This window comes from Eleutherodactylus coqui, chromosome 6 (assembly GCF_035609145.1).
Source record: "Eleutherodactylus coqui strain aEleCoq1 chromosome 6, aEleCoq1.hap1, whole genome shotgun sequence".
NCBI lineage: Eukaryota > Metazoa > Chordata > Amphibia > Anura > Eleutherodactylidae > Eleutherodactylus > Eleutherodactylus coqui.
The window spans coordinates 6842506-6858094 of NC_089842.1; the positions used below are offsets into that span (position 1 = coordinate 6842506).

Here is a 15589-nt window from a genome sequence, read left to right on the forward strand (position 1 = left end):
GACTTTCTCTACTTCAAATTCATGGACAGAACCTACAACCTCGCCCTCCACCACGACAAAACAAGTCTTCTTCACCTCTCGTCTTGTCACTATCTTACAACCCTAAACAACTCTTTGACTCTTTTCACTCCCTCCTCAACCCTAAATTGCAGCTCCCTTCCCCTATGGCAGATCTCAGTGCGAAAGAACTGGCTGCTTACTTCAAAGAGAAAATCAACAACATTCAGCAAGAAATAATTGTTAGGACCGGCGGCTCTCGGGGTCTCTGTGTTTGCACCACCGATGCTATCACCCGAGCTGATCAGGTGCGGCGCAGGGGAGCTCCGGTCTTGGTTACCTCCCCTGGCCATCGGGGTCCTGAACACTAGCTCCGGGCGTATACTCCTGTGCTCAGGGGGCGGCGCCTGGGTAATCAAGTTGCTGGGGATGAGGCGGATGCCGTCACCGTTGCCATGACATCCTGATTAGCATGATTTGCACTTGCTGCTGAATGTCTGGGATCCGCACTCGCTGCCTTATGTATTGGTCTGGCTGCTCCTTACCCCCAGACTCCCCCACTCGACTGTCGCTAGAAGCCTTTTTCTCCGCTCTAGGGCAGATCTACGACAAACCCGACCGGGCCGCTTACGCGGTTTCAAAACTTTTGTCCTTTCGCCAGGGTCGGAGGTTGGCGGAGGACTATTGTTCTCAGTTCAGGCAATACTGTATGGAGTCGGGGTGGAACGATTCAGCCCTCAGGGATGTGTTCTTGTCCGGCCTATCCGAAGGTCTTAAGGATCTGGTGGTTGCGCATCCGGAGCCGAGGACTCTGGAACAAGCGATGTCGCTATCCATTCGAGCTCATCGCCGACTGAGGGCCAGGCAACCCGCTAGGACCAGTCTGACTACTTCATCTGCAGATCAGACCACTCCACTTTCAGTCGCCGAACCCATGGATTTAGGTACTATGTCATCTCAACAGCGAAGGGAATACAGACTAAGAAAGAACCTCTGTCTGTACTGTGGAGAATCTGGTCATCGGGTCGCTAACTGCGGGAAGAAGTCTCAGCCGGAAGATCTTCCGCTCCTAGTCAGTTGTCGGGAGGACTGTCTAGGAGCTAAGGTACTCCCCGCAGTGTCTAAGATGTTCTTGCCCTGCACTTTAGATTTTGGTTCTTTCTGTCGTACAGGACAAGCCTTCGTCAATTCTGGGGCTGCAGCGAATTTTGTTAATTTTGACTTTGTGAAGCAGGTTTCTATTTTCATGGTACATTTAGACCCCCCCGATTCAGGTCTCTGGGGTAGAATCCACGCCATTACGGACCGGTCTCGTCAATTTAGTTACCCCGGAGTTAAAGTGTTCCATTGGAGCCGTGCATACTGAGGCCTGCACATTTCTGGTGATGAGAGACTTTTCTGTGGACCTAGTCTTAGGACTCCCTTGGTTAAGGGAACACAATCCTGTGATCAATTGGGAGTCTTTGGAGTTGGTCAGATGGGGCTCTCGGTGTTCCAGGCACATGAGTCCGGTGAACTTGGATACCTCGGTGTTGGAGGATATTGAGTTGCCGGAATACATCTCTGAATTTTCTGACATGTTTTCTAAACAGTTATCTGAAGTCTTGCCTCCCCATAGGGAGTTTGACTGCAAGATCTGGTGCCAAACTTCCTAAGGGGAGGATCTACAACGTAACAGTTCCAGAGAGGGAGTCCATGAAGGACTATATTCAGGACAGTCTGGCCAAGGGGCACATCCGACCCTCAGAGTCTCCTACTGTCGCAGGGAACTCAACAAGATCACCATCAGAAACTAGTATGCGCTTCCTCTCATCCCTGATCTCCTCAACCAGGTTTCCGGGGCTCACTGGTTCTCCAAACTCGACTTGAGGGGAGCCTATAACCTGATTCGTATACAAGAAGGGGATGAGTGGAAAACGGCTTTCAATACACTGCTTGGGCACTTCGAATATCTCGTTATGCCTTTTGGTTTATGCAATGCCCCGGCAGTCTTTCAAGGGTTCATGAACGCCATTTTCCAGGATATCATGGGTGTATTCATGGTAGTTTACCTGGATGATATCTTGATCTTTTCCTCGGACTGGGAAGAACACTGTGCCCATTTACACACTGTACTGACTTGCCTTAGGGCAAACAAGTTATTCGCTAAGCTTGAAAAATGTGTTTTTGGTGTCCAGAAAATATCCTTTTTGGGATATGTCATTACACCTGGCGATATTCAGATGAGTCCCGTTAAGGTAAAGGCCATCACGGAATGGGCTCAACTAGTCTCTTTGAAAGCGTTGCAACGGTTCTAGGGCTTCGCTAATTATTACCGTAAATTTATTAAGAACTTCTCCATGGTGGCTAAGCCTTTAACGGATCTCACTAGAAAAGGGGCTGATGTGAGCACCTGGTCTTCGGATGCACTTGCGGCTTTCTCCTCTCTGAAGGCTGCCTTCTCCTCAGCGCCTGTTCTTATCCAAGCTGACCTATCCTGTCCATTTGTGGTGGAGGTAGATGTCTCCGAGTTCGGTGTTGGAGCTGTACTGTCTCAAGGTTCCTCCACGCTCATGAATCTCAGACCATGTGCCTATTTTTCCAAGAAGTTCTCGTCTGCCGAACGAAATTACGACATAGGCAACCGAGAACTACTTGCTATCAAACGGGCGCTTGAGGAATGGAGGCATTTCCAGGAAGGAGCACGACATCAGATCACAGTGCTCACTGACCATGAAAATCTCATTTATTTAGACTCAGCTAAGAGGTTGAATGCTCGACAGGCCCGCTGGGCCCTGTTCTTTTCACGCTTCAACTTCTTAGCTACTTACCGACCCGGCTCAAAGAACGTTAGGGCGGATGCCTAATCCAGGAGTTTTGGTTCCCCGGAACCTAGTGATTTGGAGCCGGAGACTATCCTTTCCCCTGGGGTGGTTCTCGCTTCTGTCTCCTTTGACCTTTCACCGCTGATACATGCTGCTCAGCAATCTGCCCCTGAAGCCCTTCCGGAAGGCAAACGTTTTGCTTCCTTGCCATAAAGGTTGAAGGTTTTAGAGGAGAAGCATGCTTCAGTCTTAGCTGGTCACCCTGGGATAAACGGTACACAGGAACTACTTGCCAGAATGTATTGGTGACCTCTTATGGTTAAAGACGTCCACGCATTTGTGACGGCATGCCCGGTTTGCACCAGGGGGAAGAGTCTCAGGAGACGTCCTGATGGTCCTCTTCATCCCTTGCCCATTCCGTCCAGACCATGGTCCCATTTGTCCATGGACTTCATAACGGATTTGCCTCCCTCGCTTGGGAACACGGTCATTTGGGTCATTGTTAACCGTTTCACCAAGATGGCACATTTTGCTCCTCTTTGTAATTTGCGTAACGCTAAATATTTATCTGAAAAATGTATCCAGGAGGTTGTTCGGCTTCATGGGATTCCGGAGGATATAGTCTCAGATAGAGGGGTACAGTTTGTCACCCGATTCTGGTGGGCTTTTTGCAAAAATCTAAATGTTAATTTGTCCTTTTCATCTGCATTCCATCCTGAGTCCAACGGACAGACTGAACGCATGAATCAGGAATTGATCCAGTACCTGCGACTTTTTGTTTCAGATAATCAGTTTCAGTGGGCGAACTACTTACCTCTCGCTGAATTTGCTATCAATAATCATGTCAATTTGTCTTCCCAAAATTTTGCCGTTTTTCTGTAATTATGGTTTCCATCCTCGATTTGCATTCTCTACTCCTGTTTTGAACACTCCATCCGCTGATACCGCTATTGATGAACTATGCACAGTTTGGGTCCAGGTTAGTAAGAACCTTCAGAGTTCCCAGGAGAGGGTAAAAATTTGCAAAACTTAAAAACCACTGGAGAGCTTTCAGATTGTCTGGTCTGATCCATTGGGAGATTGCTGCCACTTTATCAGTCTCCATTTGAATCTCCATGGGTGAAATCACATAACCAAGAAAGGACATTTGTTTAGTACCAAAAATGCATTTCTCCAACTTGACAAAAAGTTGGTACTCATGCAAACGGGTCAGAACCAGCCTCAGGTGCCGCACATGTGAACCCCAGTCTGGGGAATACACCAGAATGTCATCGAGATATAGGACCAAAAATACCCCCAGGAAGTCGTGGAAGACTGCGTTCATAAATCCCTGGAACACAGCGGGGGGCATTACAAAGTCCGAAAGGCATGACTAGACATTCAAAATGTCCGTACGAGGTGTTGAACGCTGTCTTCCACTCATCTCCCTTTCGGATGCGAATTAAATTGTAAGCCCCCCTTAAGTCTAATTTAGAAAACCAGTGGGCCCCCATCACCAGATTCAATAAATCAGGAATCAGGGGCAAGGAGGGTTCTTCACTGTAATTTTATTCAAAGCCCGATAATCCACACAAGGCCTTAATGTCCCATCCTTCTTCTCTACAAAGAAGAGATCTGCCCTGGCAGGGGAACTGGATGGCATGATGTGTCGTTTGGCCAGAGATTCTGAGATATAGGACTTAAGGGCTTCATGCTCACGCCCAGACAAATTGAAAATGGCTCCCTTAGGGATGGGGCTGTCGGGGATCAAATCAATACCACAGTCCCACTCCCTATGGGGAGGCAAAGTCTCAGACAGTTTCTTTGAGAATATATCCTGAAAATCAGACAAATACTCTGGGATAAGTATGGTATCCCCTAAACACATGAATATAGTAGCTAAGTGACTATAACAGGACAAGCCCCAATGTGTCAATTCCCGAGTAGATCGATCAAATCGGGGATTGCGCAGTGCCAACCAGGGCATACCAAGCACTACATCAACAGACATCCTTTCCATTACCAAGAACGACAGATTCTCAGAATGGAGAACACCCACAGCCCAGTAACACTGCAGCTCCCATCTCCCTGCTGCTTCCAGCAGTTGTATAAGCTTCTGTCTGACCAATCTGACCTCCTCAGCCCAAGCCAGGACAGTGCAGGACTCTCCCCACCATAACCTCCGGCAGATCCAGTCTGTACTGAAAGGACTACCGGGCCTGCAGCAGCCATTACACACAGCAGGAGGATCCCCCTCCCCCTCAGCCATCTCTTACACTACTGCTGGTGAACTTGCAAAAGATAAGGCACTAAAACCCCGGGTGATCCCTGTCACAGCACCACCAGACCCCCAAAGGATGTCCCACCTAAACCTTACATCAGCAGCTGCAGTCTGAGGAGATATAGAATAAGCCACATTAATCTGACAAAATTACTCATTTTTGTCTCAGTGAAGTTCATAAAACACAAGCATCTACTTCAATCTTTTAAAGTGGCATCTAACTGTGACTCTCTATACCATATTGTGACCGACCGCCAACTTACAGTGCAGAACCACATCCCAGAAGGCTTAAATTCACATAGTCCTCTGAGAATATTCAATTAACCCTATTCAACACTGCTAAAGCAGAACATGGACTTTGCTGCCTACCATCTAGTGGCTAATTTTGTACTGCGGTATACTGCACTTCTATAGACCCCTCTGGCCCCTGTTTTATATTCAACAGTGATCTTCTGAAACACTCCCAAGATTACAATTCAACTGCGCGTTCTGGCGCTCTAATTGCTCTACTCTATAGGAACGAAACAGGCGGCATTTGGTGTCTTAGGGAGACCGACAGGCCCTAATGTAGCCACAGTCGTAGCAAGTACCTTACAGAGGACATCACCAAGAGGAGACCCCAACTACTACACTGACCCTCCTACCTTTCCATCCTACCAAATATTCTGATAACACCATGAGCCCTGGTCAGCCAAAATCAGGGAAAAATAACCCATCTCATGTGACAGCCAAACGATCTTCTAAATTATCGCCAATACTGGCCACTTCAGACGAGTCCTCCCGATCGTCAATTGGAGACCCTGTACCATCCCAGGACTCCACTTCTACATATCCTGTTTCTGAAACAATTACATCACCCCACTCCGATTCCAGTTTACCTCAAATTCAATTAAAGTTAAAAAGGAACTTTGACAAGTGTCAAGCGATATAACATTCAAGCTCACTAAAGAAATCCGAGACTCGGGATACCATACAGCAGCACTAGAAGATAGAATGGATAATGTAGCAACAGTCCTTGAATCCTACGAAAAGGAAGTAGAAAAGTTACATGAAGAAATCTTAATTCTGCATGATAAATTAGAAAACGTTGAAAATAGAGCCCGGATGGACAACCTGCGAATACGCGGCTTCCCCAAGACTATCCAAGACCTCCAATCCACCACAGCGGCCATGTTTCAAGAACTATGTCCAAACAACCCCTATAGAGCGGCTAGAGATGGACAGAGTTCAAAGAGCATTGCGAGCCCGCAAGACCGAGGCCCACCAAGGGATATGGTGTTGAAAATGCACTTCCATCGTACCAAAGAACAACTATTTCAGGCAGCCTGTTCCACCTCACAGCTTACCTTTTTTAAGGACACAGCTATCAGTTATTCCCTCACCTAGCCTCTTCGACGCTTGCAAGAAGAAGAGCCCTTAAACCCTACCTAGAAGTCCTTCAGCAGAAGCGCATCCAGCATAGATGGTATGCACCCTGTTAAGAACTTCCGTACCCAATTTAGGGCCATCTCACTTGGACTACAAATTGCATACTAGATAAAATATATATCATCTTTCCCAGAGAGGATGCCTGGTACTACAAAGACCCACGGTCCTAATATCTGTGCCACCAACCAGGCTATCTACCTCCATAATGACCCTCTGGATCCCCCAGATGGTTCTTTAATATCAAGGAACTACAGTTTAAAAGAATAATCGGGATATGACCATAAAGGGATTCTCCCTTTATAATACTGCAAGACACTAATGGGTCACTGTGTTCTGCTTACTTGAACAGGTTGACCGTCGGGGGTATTATACCCACCAGTTACGTCCTCTTTCTAGTCTGGACCCCCTCAACCTAGGTTCCAATGAATGGGCCCCTCTGCAACTGAACTTTATTGACTCTTGGTACTAATGAGGCAAATGTTGCATTTGCCCTCAGCTTGGCAGTAGGGCATCCATAGCAGATGGACGTCCTTATGTCACATATATAAAAAACTGCTGCTTGGCTGAGTGTGAATTTCTTAACATTTGGTACCCATTGACTGCAATCTTTATTCTTATTGTTGAAGATGTTTCAAAGTTGAGCCATATTTTCTCTCTCTGCTGGACTGAGGTGCCTTTAAGCATTTTCCTGCTCTTATCCCCCCCCCCTTCCTTTTTTTGTTTCTTTATTCTCTCCCTCTCCTGCCCCTTCTCCTCTCTTGATCCCTCATTTTCTCAACTCCTCTTCTTTTTACTATATTTGCTTCATTTCTGTACTCCACCCCATATATAGGGGTCTCCTCCCTCTCATCTATTGCTTAAAATAACAGTTCCTCTTCGGCACTACCGAGGTGTGTCGATCCCGCTAAAAGTCGCTGTTACGACCAGCATAGCAGCACTCATTATACAAGTTACTTATACTGTCCTAACTGTTACATTTGTACATGTTGGCCATCCTATTCAACCCACCCTGCCTTCCCCTCTCTCCTCTTCTCTCTTGGGGTGGGGTGCCCCGGATAACTATCCTTTATAACCTCTTACATATCCCCCCATAGCTTTAAAATTATTTTGCATAATGTGCAGGGCTTTGATTTCCCCAATAAACGAACTAAAGGTGTTCCGTTATTATAAAAGTATCCACACTGACATAGTATGCCTACAGGAGACTCACTTCTCAACAAACTCCTCCCCATGCTACCTATCCTCTCATTTCCCCACCTTTTTCTCAGCAACAGCTCCAACTAAAACAAAAGGAGTGACCATATGTTTTGGCCAATCACCCACACATCAACTATTTCTCACTCTGAGGGCCGATACATATTGCTGATGGGCATAATCCAAGATGTCCCAGTAACCATTGTCTCGTACTCTGAACTCTGGACAAATTCCTTTCCTTAAAAAATTGCTTGAACTTGTGGAGACTAACAAGAATGGCACAATCATTGTATGTGGAGACTCGAATGGTATCTTATACCCGAGCCTGGACAGAAACACCACATCACTTCCAACACCCCTACTGCCACCCCAACACTCCATATCACATAACTTTAAGATGCTTCTATCTCAACACCACCTAGTGGATTCTTGGCGAGAAGTTAACCCCACTACTAAAGACCCCTATGCATTACTCAGCTGCTTATTCCCTATATAGGAGAATAGATCACATCCTTGCACCTGCATCTCTCCTGCCATGAATAACTTTACTCCTAAATTCTCTCTGTTCCTTGGTCGGATCACAGCCCGGTATCAATAATTTGCAGTTCCTTAATGTCCAAACCTACTAATGCCACATGGTCCATCAACGATTCCCTTCCAGCACTCCCAGAAATACTGTCCTTAAAGGGGTTGTCTCGCGAAAGCAAGTGGGGTTATACACTTCTGTATGGCCATATTAATGCACTTTGTAATGTACATCGTGCATTAATTATGAGCCATACAGAAGTTATTCACTTACCTGCTCCGTTGCTAGCGTCCCCGTCGCCATGGATCCGTCTAATTCTGATGTCTTCTTGCTTTTTTAGACGCGCTTGCGCTGTGCGGTCTTCTTCCTGGTGAATGGGGCCGCTCGTGCCGGAGAGCTGGTCCTCGTAGCTCCGCCCCATCACGTGTGCCAATTCCAGCCAATCAGGAGGCTGGAATCGGCAATGGACCGCACAGAGCCCACGATGCACCATGGGAGAAGACCCGCACTGCATCGTGGGTGAAGATCCCGGCGGCCATCTTGGTGAAGGAAGAAGAAGGAAGAAGATAGACGTCGCAGAGCGGGGATTCGGGTAAGTAATAAATTTTTTTTTTTAACACATCCTTTGGGGTTGTCCTGCGCCGAACAGGGGGCCTATGGAAAAAAAAACAAAAAAACGTTTCGGCGCGAGACAACCCCTTTAATAATGCGACAACTTGAAGAATACTTCGATATAAACAGTCCCTCAGCTTCCTCTCTCATCTCACTGTGGGAAGCATATAAGGTTGTGCTACGTGGAGCCCTTATCCAAATTTCCGCCCGGCACAAGAGAGAACGTTTTGCTCTGCAATTAGAACTTGAACAAAAAGTCCTGCAGTTGGAGAAAGAGGCTAAAAAGCAGCCATCACGGGAGAAGGTGAGAGTATTGTCTCAAGCAAGGACAGAACTAGATTTATGCATTAGGGAGATTATTGAGTGCAAACTACGATGGTCCCGCCAGCGTTTTTATATATTAAACCATAAACTATCTACACCTTTAGCATGACGGCTCAGAGCTAATCCCATCGTCAGACCATTTTTTAGACTCCGCACTAAACACGGCGCAGTCACAGCCAGTCCATCGACAATCGTATCAGAGTTTAGACAATTTTTGTCTAAACTCTACTCCCAGCCACACCACCCATCTCCAGAGCAGTTAAATTTATACCTTCAAGATACTACACTCCCCAAACTCTCTGATACATTTTTGGAGTACCTGGTGGCTAAGATTACCCGAGAAGAGCTCACAGACGCAATAAAAATGCTGAAAGTTAATAAATGCCCAGGACCGGATGGCTTTTCTTCCTCCTACTATAAAAAATTCTCCCCAATCTTACATACACATCTTGCAAATTACTTCAATGCTATTCGAGAGGGACAACAACAGCTCACCCCTCCCCTTTTTGGTCGTCACCCCAAGAGAGAAGAATCCCCCTCCCTCCTCCTCCCCTCTGACCTTCATTGGCCCTGGCCAGGCCATTGTTAACAGTGAATTGCTACTACTTGAAATACAGCAGAAAACTCTGGTTACATTGGAACACCAAAACTTGGTATTGATTATCAAACCAGCTCAGATATTGTTATGTGATAGCTTTTTTATAATACACCAACATCATTTTTCGTACTGCTCTTTCTTTGTATTATGGAAAATTTTCAATAAAAATTATTGTTTAAAAAAAATTAAAAACAGAGTCCACATAAAGATAACTTTCAAAACCAGAGGTACACGGTTTCCTTTACTCGCGATATTCAACTCTGATTTTCCAAGGATACAGAAAGATGATGGTTTAAGCACGACACTTCTCACAGGCTTTCTTCCTGAGTTGCACACACTTTCACACGTTCTCTTAGGAGTCATGTTCCTCTACTAGGTGTCCTTAGCTCACATTATCTGAAGTGACAATCCCCGGGGGTACTCTCCTGACGCTACGTTCCTCTCACTACTCCTGTCTGCCCTTCCGTTGGCCACTGTACATCTCTGCTGGCACTCTTTCAAGCCATTGCCTCTTATTATAGTTCTGTGGTTTGTATGTCTCACAGAATGTGAGACGTCCCCATGGCTCTGCGGGGGCAAAAGGGTGAATCACTTCAATCTGAAGCATCCTCCTCCACCGACTACATCTCTACACTCTTTTTCCTCTCTCTCCCAGCTTCATCTTTTTCCTACCCCCTCCTCGCAAGACTACACACACCTCCCAGGGTGACAAGACAGACTATTAATACATACACAAGACATACTTCTACAAAACAGTTCCCATGAGACAGACATGCACCTTGTCAAACAACACCCCAACTCCAGGCCACTACCGCTGCATTGTGCTAACAGCTACCAAAAAGTTTTTGCACAGGCTACCATCTAACTTAAAGCTGGTCTGGGTTAGAGGTTTAGTTTTAGGGATGTAACAACTTGCTTGAGAAGTTCAGTAATATGAACCACTTTTTTGCATTTCCTTCTAACTGCTTGGAAAATAGAGTAATCATTTTTTTTTCCATTGATTTCAATTTCCAGTATCAGAGTGGAAATTCCCAGGGATTTTCCTCCTATCAATGTAATGCGCTGCAACCACAGTAAGTACAATTCTAGGAAAACTGAAAACAAAAAACAGTTTGTAAACCTCGCCCCTGAGGATCCACAGCACCCCAAAGATGAGTCACTGTAAAGCATGGGCTTATGCCAATACTCCAGCTGCAGCTGGGTGTCTCCCCTTGTGACTGACTGAAACAGTGGTTGCTGCACGTGGGGTTATATGTCACTAATGGAAGTCGCTGGCATCAGTCTGGTGAAGAAACTACACCAGCTGGTATCTTTTGGTGTGCACTACTTCGGGGAGCGGTCCCAGGTTTGATCCTGATTTGAAGACTGTTGCTCTCCTCAGATGCTGGTGTGATGCTCGGCTCCTGCAACACTGTTAAGCCACTGCAGACCGTCACTCTCTCTGGCAGCTTAGCTTCTTTTGGCTTCTCCCAGGTGCTTCCTGAAAGTGTCTAACACCCCGGGGGTACACCTCTGTACCGTATGACCTGCAGTTCTCTCTGGGTGCCAAAAAGCTCATAAAACTCACGCTGTTGAGGCCCTGCCCACTTCCACTGTCCAAAGTCTCTGACAGAAACAAGTCAGTTCCTTAGTGGGCGCCCACCACTTGCCAATTCTCGCAGCAGCACCCAACCTTGAGCCCCTGCAGGGACCAGTGCATCGCTCACCTCTCCCGTGGCTCCGGCTCTTTGATGTGCCAGCTGCTGGCCAGCCGGCGCATGCGCAGAGGGCAGTCAACGGCCCGGGAGTTACATCTCTGTGTGGGTCTCTGCCAGACCCACACGGATATAGAGCATGCCGCGATTTGTTTTCCGCGTGTGATTTCACGTGGACAAATAATGGCCATCTGCATAGGATTGCGTATTGTAATGCAATCCTATGCAGGCGTGCACGGGCGAAATTCTGCAGGAAATCCCGACGCAGAATTTCCGCCCATGTGCAGGGGGCCTAAGTCATGTTGTAAGGCCTGTTAGAAGTTACTATCCAGTAGGTGGCACTGCAGAGGCATTGTACTGATGCTACAAGTTACATATGGAATGGAGAAATATTTTGAGAATTGATGGTAGAAACGTTTTATCCATCACCAACTATAAAAGAACAGTGCAGTGACCTTTGAAACTGTGTTGCCCAATCGGGGAACTTTTATATGTGCTGTTTAGAGAGAGATGTCAATGCCAAACTCAGAGAAAAAAGGAGTAGAATTTATCCTATTTATGACCCATTCCTGACATCGCCTTCATAAATGACATAAAAGAACTGTATCAAATAGACGCATGTAGAAGCACCTTCATTCTCATAGATGTAATGGAGCCGTTTCATGGATTGTACACCGGTGATTTTATCTTAGCAGGCAATACTTCCGTTGAAGAAAGATGCAAAATTGGTCTGAAGTTGGAGTATCCCAGCGGATATGCTATGAAGAACATGTGGTATCCGAAGGGGTGCAGCACTCTGACATATAGCAGCCTGGAAGAATTGGACAAGTGCCTGAAGGGGAAGTTTATTCACATGTTCGGAGACTCCATCGTAAGGCAGTGGTATGAGTACATGGTGGGCAAAATCAAAAGTACGTTTTAATTCTTACAAAGGAGTAAAAATTGCAAGTTTGCATCACAAATATGTTAACCCCCTAATGACGCTTCCCTTTTTTTCATTTTTCTCTTCTCCACAAATCATAACTCTTTTATTTAACTTTTGACGCTGCTGTCGGAGGGTTGTTCTTTGCAGGAAAAGTTGTATTTTTCAGTGGTGCTATTTAATATATCAAATAGTGAACTGAAAAACTTTCAAAAATCTCCAAGTGGAGTGAAATGGAAACAAGCAGTTCCACCATCTTTGGGGGAGGGGTGGGGGCGGAACCTGTTTTTACAGCGTACAAACTGCAACAATGACATAACTTTATTCTGTCTGCAATATGATTATGATGATACAAAATATGTACAGTTGTTTTTTTTTTGCTGTACTACTTCAAAAAAAAAGTAAAACATCTTTGGAAAATAACAAAATTGTTTTCTTACCGCCATAGCTTTTTTAATTTTTCTTTTGAATCATAGAATTATAGAATCCCATTGCTTCTAGTCTTTCCCTGTGCAAATGAGAATAGGGCTGATCCCTCTGCACTGTGACAGCCCTTCAGATATTTGTAGATCGCTATTAAGTCTCCTCTCAGTCTTCACTTCTGCAAGCTAAACATTCCCAGATCCTTTAACTGTTCCTCATAGGACATGATTTGCAGACCGCTCATCATCTTGGTAACTCTTCTCTGAACTTGCTGCAGTTTGTCTCTGTCTTTTTTTAAAGTGGGGTGCCCAGAACTGGACCCAGTATTCCGGATGAGGTCTGACTAAGGAAGAGTAGAGGGGATAATGACCTCACGTGATCTAGACTCCGTGCTTCTCTTAATACATCCCAGAATTGTGTTTGCCTTTTTGGCTGCTGCATCACACTGTTGACTCATGTTCAGTCTGTGATCTATTAGTATACCCAAGTCTTTTTCACATGTGCTGTTGCTTAGACCAATTTCTTCTATTCTGTATGTGTTTTTTTTTTTCATTTTTCTTGCCCAGATGTAGGACTTTGCATTTCTTCTTGTTAAATACCATTCTGTTAGTCGCCGCCCACTGTTCAAGCTTTTCTAGATCTTTTTGAATACCCTCTCTCTCTGCCCTAGTGTTAGCTATCCCTCCTTGATCAGTTTCCCATCAATTTACTCCTCCAGATTATTTATAAAAATGTTGAACAACACTGGGCCTAGAACAGAGCTTTGTTGTACCCCAATTGCTTCTTTCTTCCACTTGGATGTGCAGCCATTTATGACCACTCATTGAGTACGATCACTCAGCCTGTCTTGAATGCACCTAACAGTTGCTTTGTCAATCCCATATTTGGTCATTTTTGGTATGAGATACTTTGTCAAATGCTTTACTAAAGTCAGGATATACTATATCTACTGCATTTCCCTGATCAACCCAGTGGAAATTAGATTCGTCTGGGATGACTTGTTTGTTACAAACCCATGCTGGCTCTGGTTAATCACTCCATTTTCATCCAAGTACTTGCATACATGCTGTTTAATAATTTGTTCAAAGATCTTTCTCAGTATAGAAGTCAGGCTCACAGGCCTGCAGTTTCCTGGATCCACCTTCTTCCCTTTTTTGAAGATAGGGACAACATTTGTTCTTTTCCAGTCTTCTAGGACTTCTTCTGCTCTCCAGAAATTTTCAAAGATTATGGTGAGTGGCTCAGCAATTATCTCTGCTGCTTCCTTTAGTATCCTAGGATGTAATTCATCTGGACCTTGAGACTTGAATTCATTTGTTAGCTAAGTGTTCCCTTACAATCTATCTGCTTATAGATTGCCTGCATTTTTTATTCCCCCAATAGCACAGGGAAGATCAGTTGATGTTCCAGCTACATTCTGAGAGAAAACAGATACAAAATAGAAATTTAAAAGTTCGGCCTTCCCAACATCATTCTTTTTTTTTTTTTTGAAAACTCCTTTTTATAGCAATATTTTAAATCAATTCAACATCTTACAGGTTTTAAGTACAAAAGATTATAGTATATCCCAGCTGATATACATTCAATATACACATTTTCCCACTGTGATTCAAAATATCCCACTGGCCCACTGTGGTATCACTGCACACCAGCAAGTTTGGCTATGTCCAGGTTGCCATATGTACAGTCTGTATAATTATAGTCGAGAAGATCGGCTAGTTGTACATATATATACTTCCGTACACTCCATTGTTTCCACATTTATAAACCTCTATGGGTGACTACCCACCACAGTTCTTTTTCACTGCGAAATTCGCAGTGTTTTTTTTTCTCCAGGGGTCTATGGGACTTGTTAATGTTAAAATCGTGATTGTGCAAAATGGTGATTTTGTGGTAAATTGCGATTTTGCGCGATCGCGATTTTAACATTAACAAGTCCCATAGACCCCTGGAGAAAAAAAACGCTACAAATTTTGCAGTGAAAAAGAACTGTAGTGGGTAGTCACCCTAAAACTGCCTATTTGACTGGAGTCCACAAGATAAAAGTAAAACAGCAAAACAACAACAACAACAACAAAAAAATCAAGCCAAAAAAAACAAAAAACAAACACACAACTTGTCTTTCTATTGGTGATCATTGCAATGAAAACTTCCTGTACCTAGACTGCCACTCTTATCATCATTCTGCCACCATTGCATGTCAAAGTAGCTGAAAAATTCTATCGCGCAAAATAAAACTCATATTTTAAGCAGTAATAACTCCTAATCAATGCGATCCAACTCAGCTCTGAATGTATCAATGTATACTCCATAGAAATGGTTCTCATTATTCACATTATGGACCCAAAAGGATGCAGAGCTCTTAAGATACAATGAGTCAAAAATGGCTAAAAACAGTTTTATGCAAATTTTTCCCTTTTTCAAAGGCGAAAATCGGAATGTACTCCATTTTTATTTTTTTCATTTTTGTTCTATTTGGAAGAGAATTTTTTGCTCTACAAGATTCAATGTTTTTCATTTTGTTCCCAGACCTTCTAGATGGGAAAATATCAATGCCTGTGAAGGTCCTATGCACTCGCGGAGGTCAAATAATAAAATAAGTGTAAGTTTTGCACGGATGTATAATTAGTTTGGAAATCATGAGAAGGTAAATTATTTTTGGAATGAGACAACTTTTTGTGCTCAAGAAACTTATGTGATTAAAAATTGCCTGGCGAGTTCAGGTGAGCCCTAAGCTTTGGCCTAAGATGGTCAGAATATCATTGAGTGTTGCATAATGATTGTGGTATATTCCAGTGATCACTGGG

The 15589-nt window shown here is 44.5% G+C and overlaps 1 protein-coding gene across 2 annotated transcripts in view; it reads left to right on the forward strand.

Annotated features, from left to right (window-relative positions):
• Positions 1–15589, forward strand: part of LOC136631773 (NXPE family member 1-like) — a 301785-nt gene that overhangs the window by 224937 nt on the left and 61259 nt on the right. Inside the window, exons 6-7 of one of the 2 annotated variants that reach the window (XM_066606108.1) lie at positions 10758–10816; positions 12133–12348. In XM_066606108.1, the coding sequence (XP_066462205.1) occupies positions 10758–10816; positions 12133–12348 (275 nt within the window). Of the gene's footprint in view, positions 1–10757; positions 10817–12129; positions 12349–15589 lie in introns of both variants that reach the window. The other variant, XM_066606106.1, reaches the window with a different exon arrangement.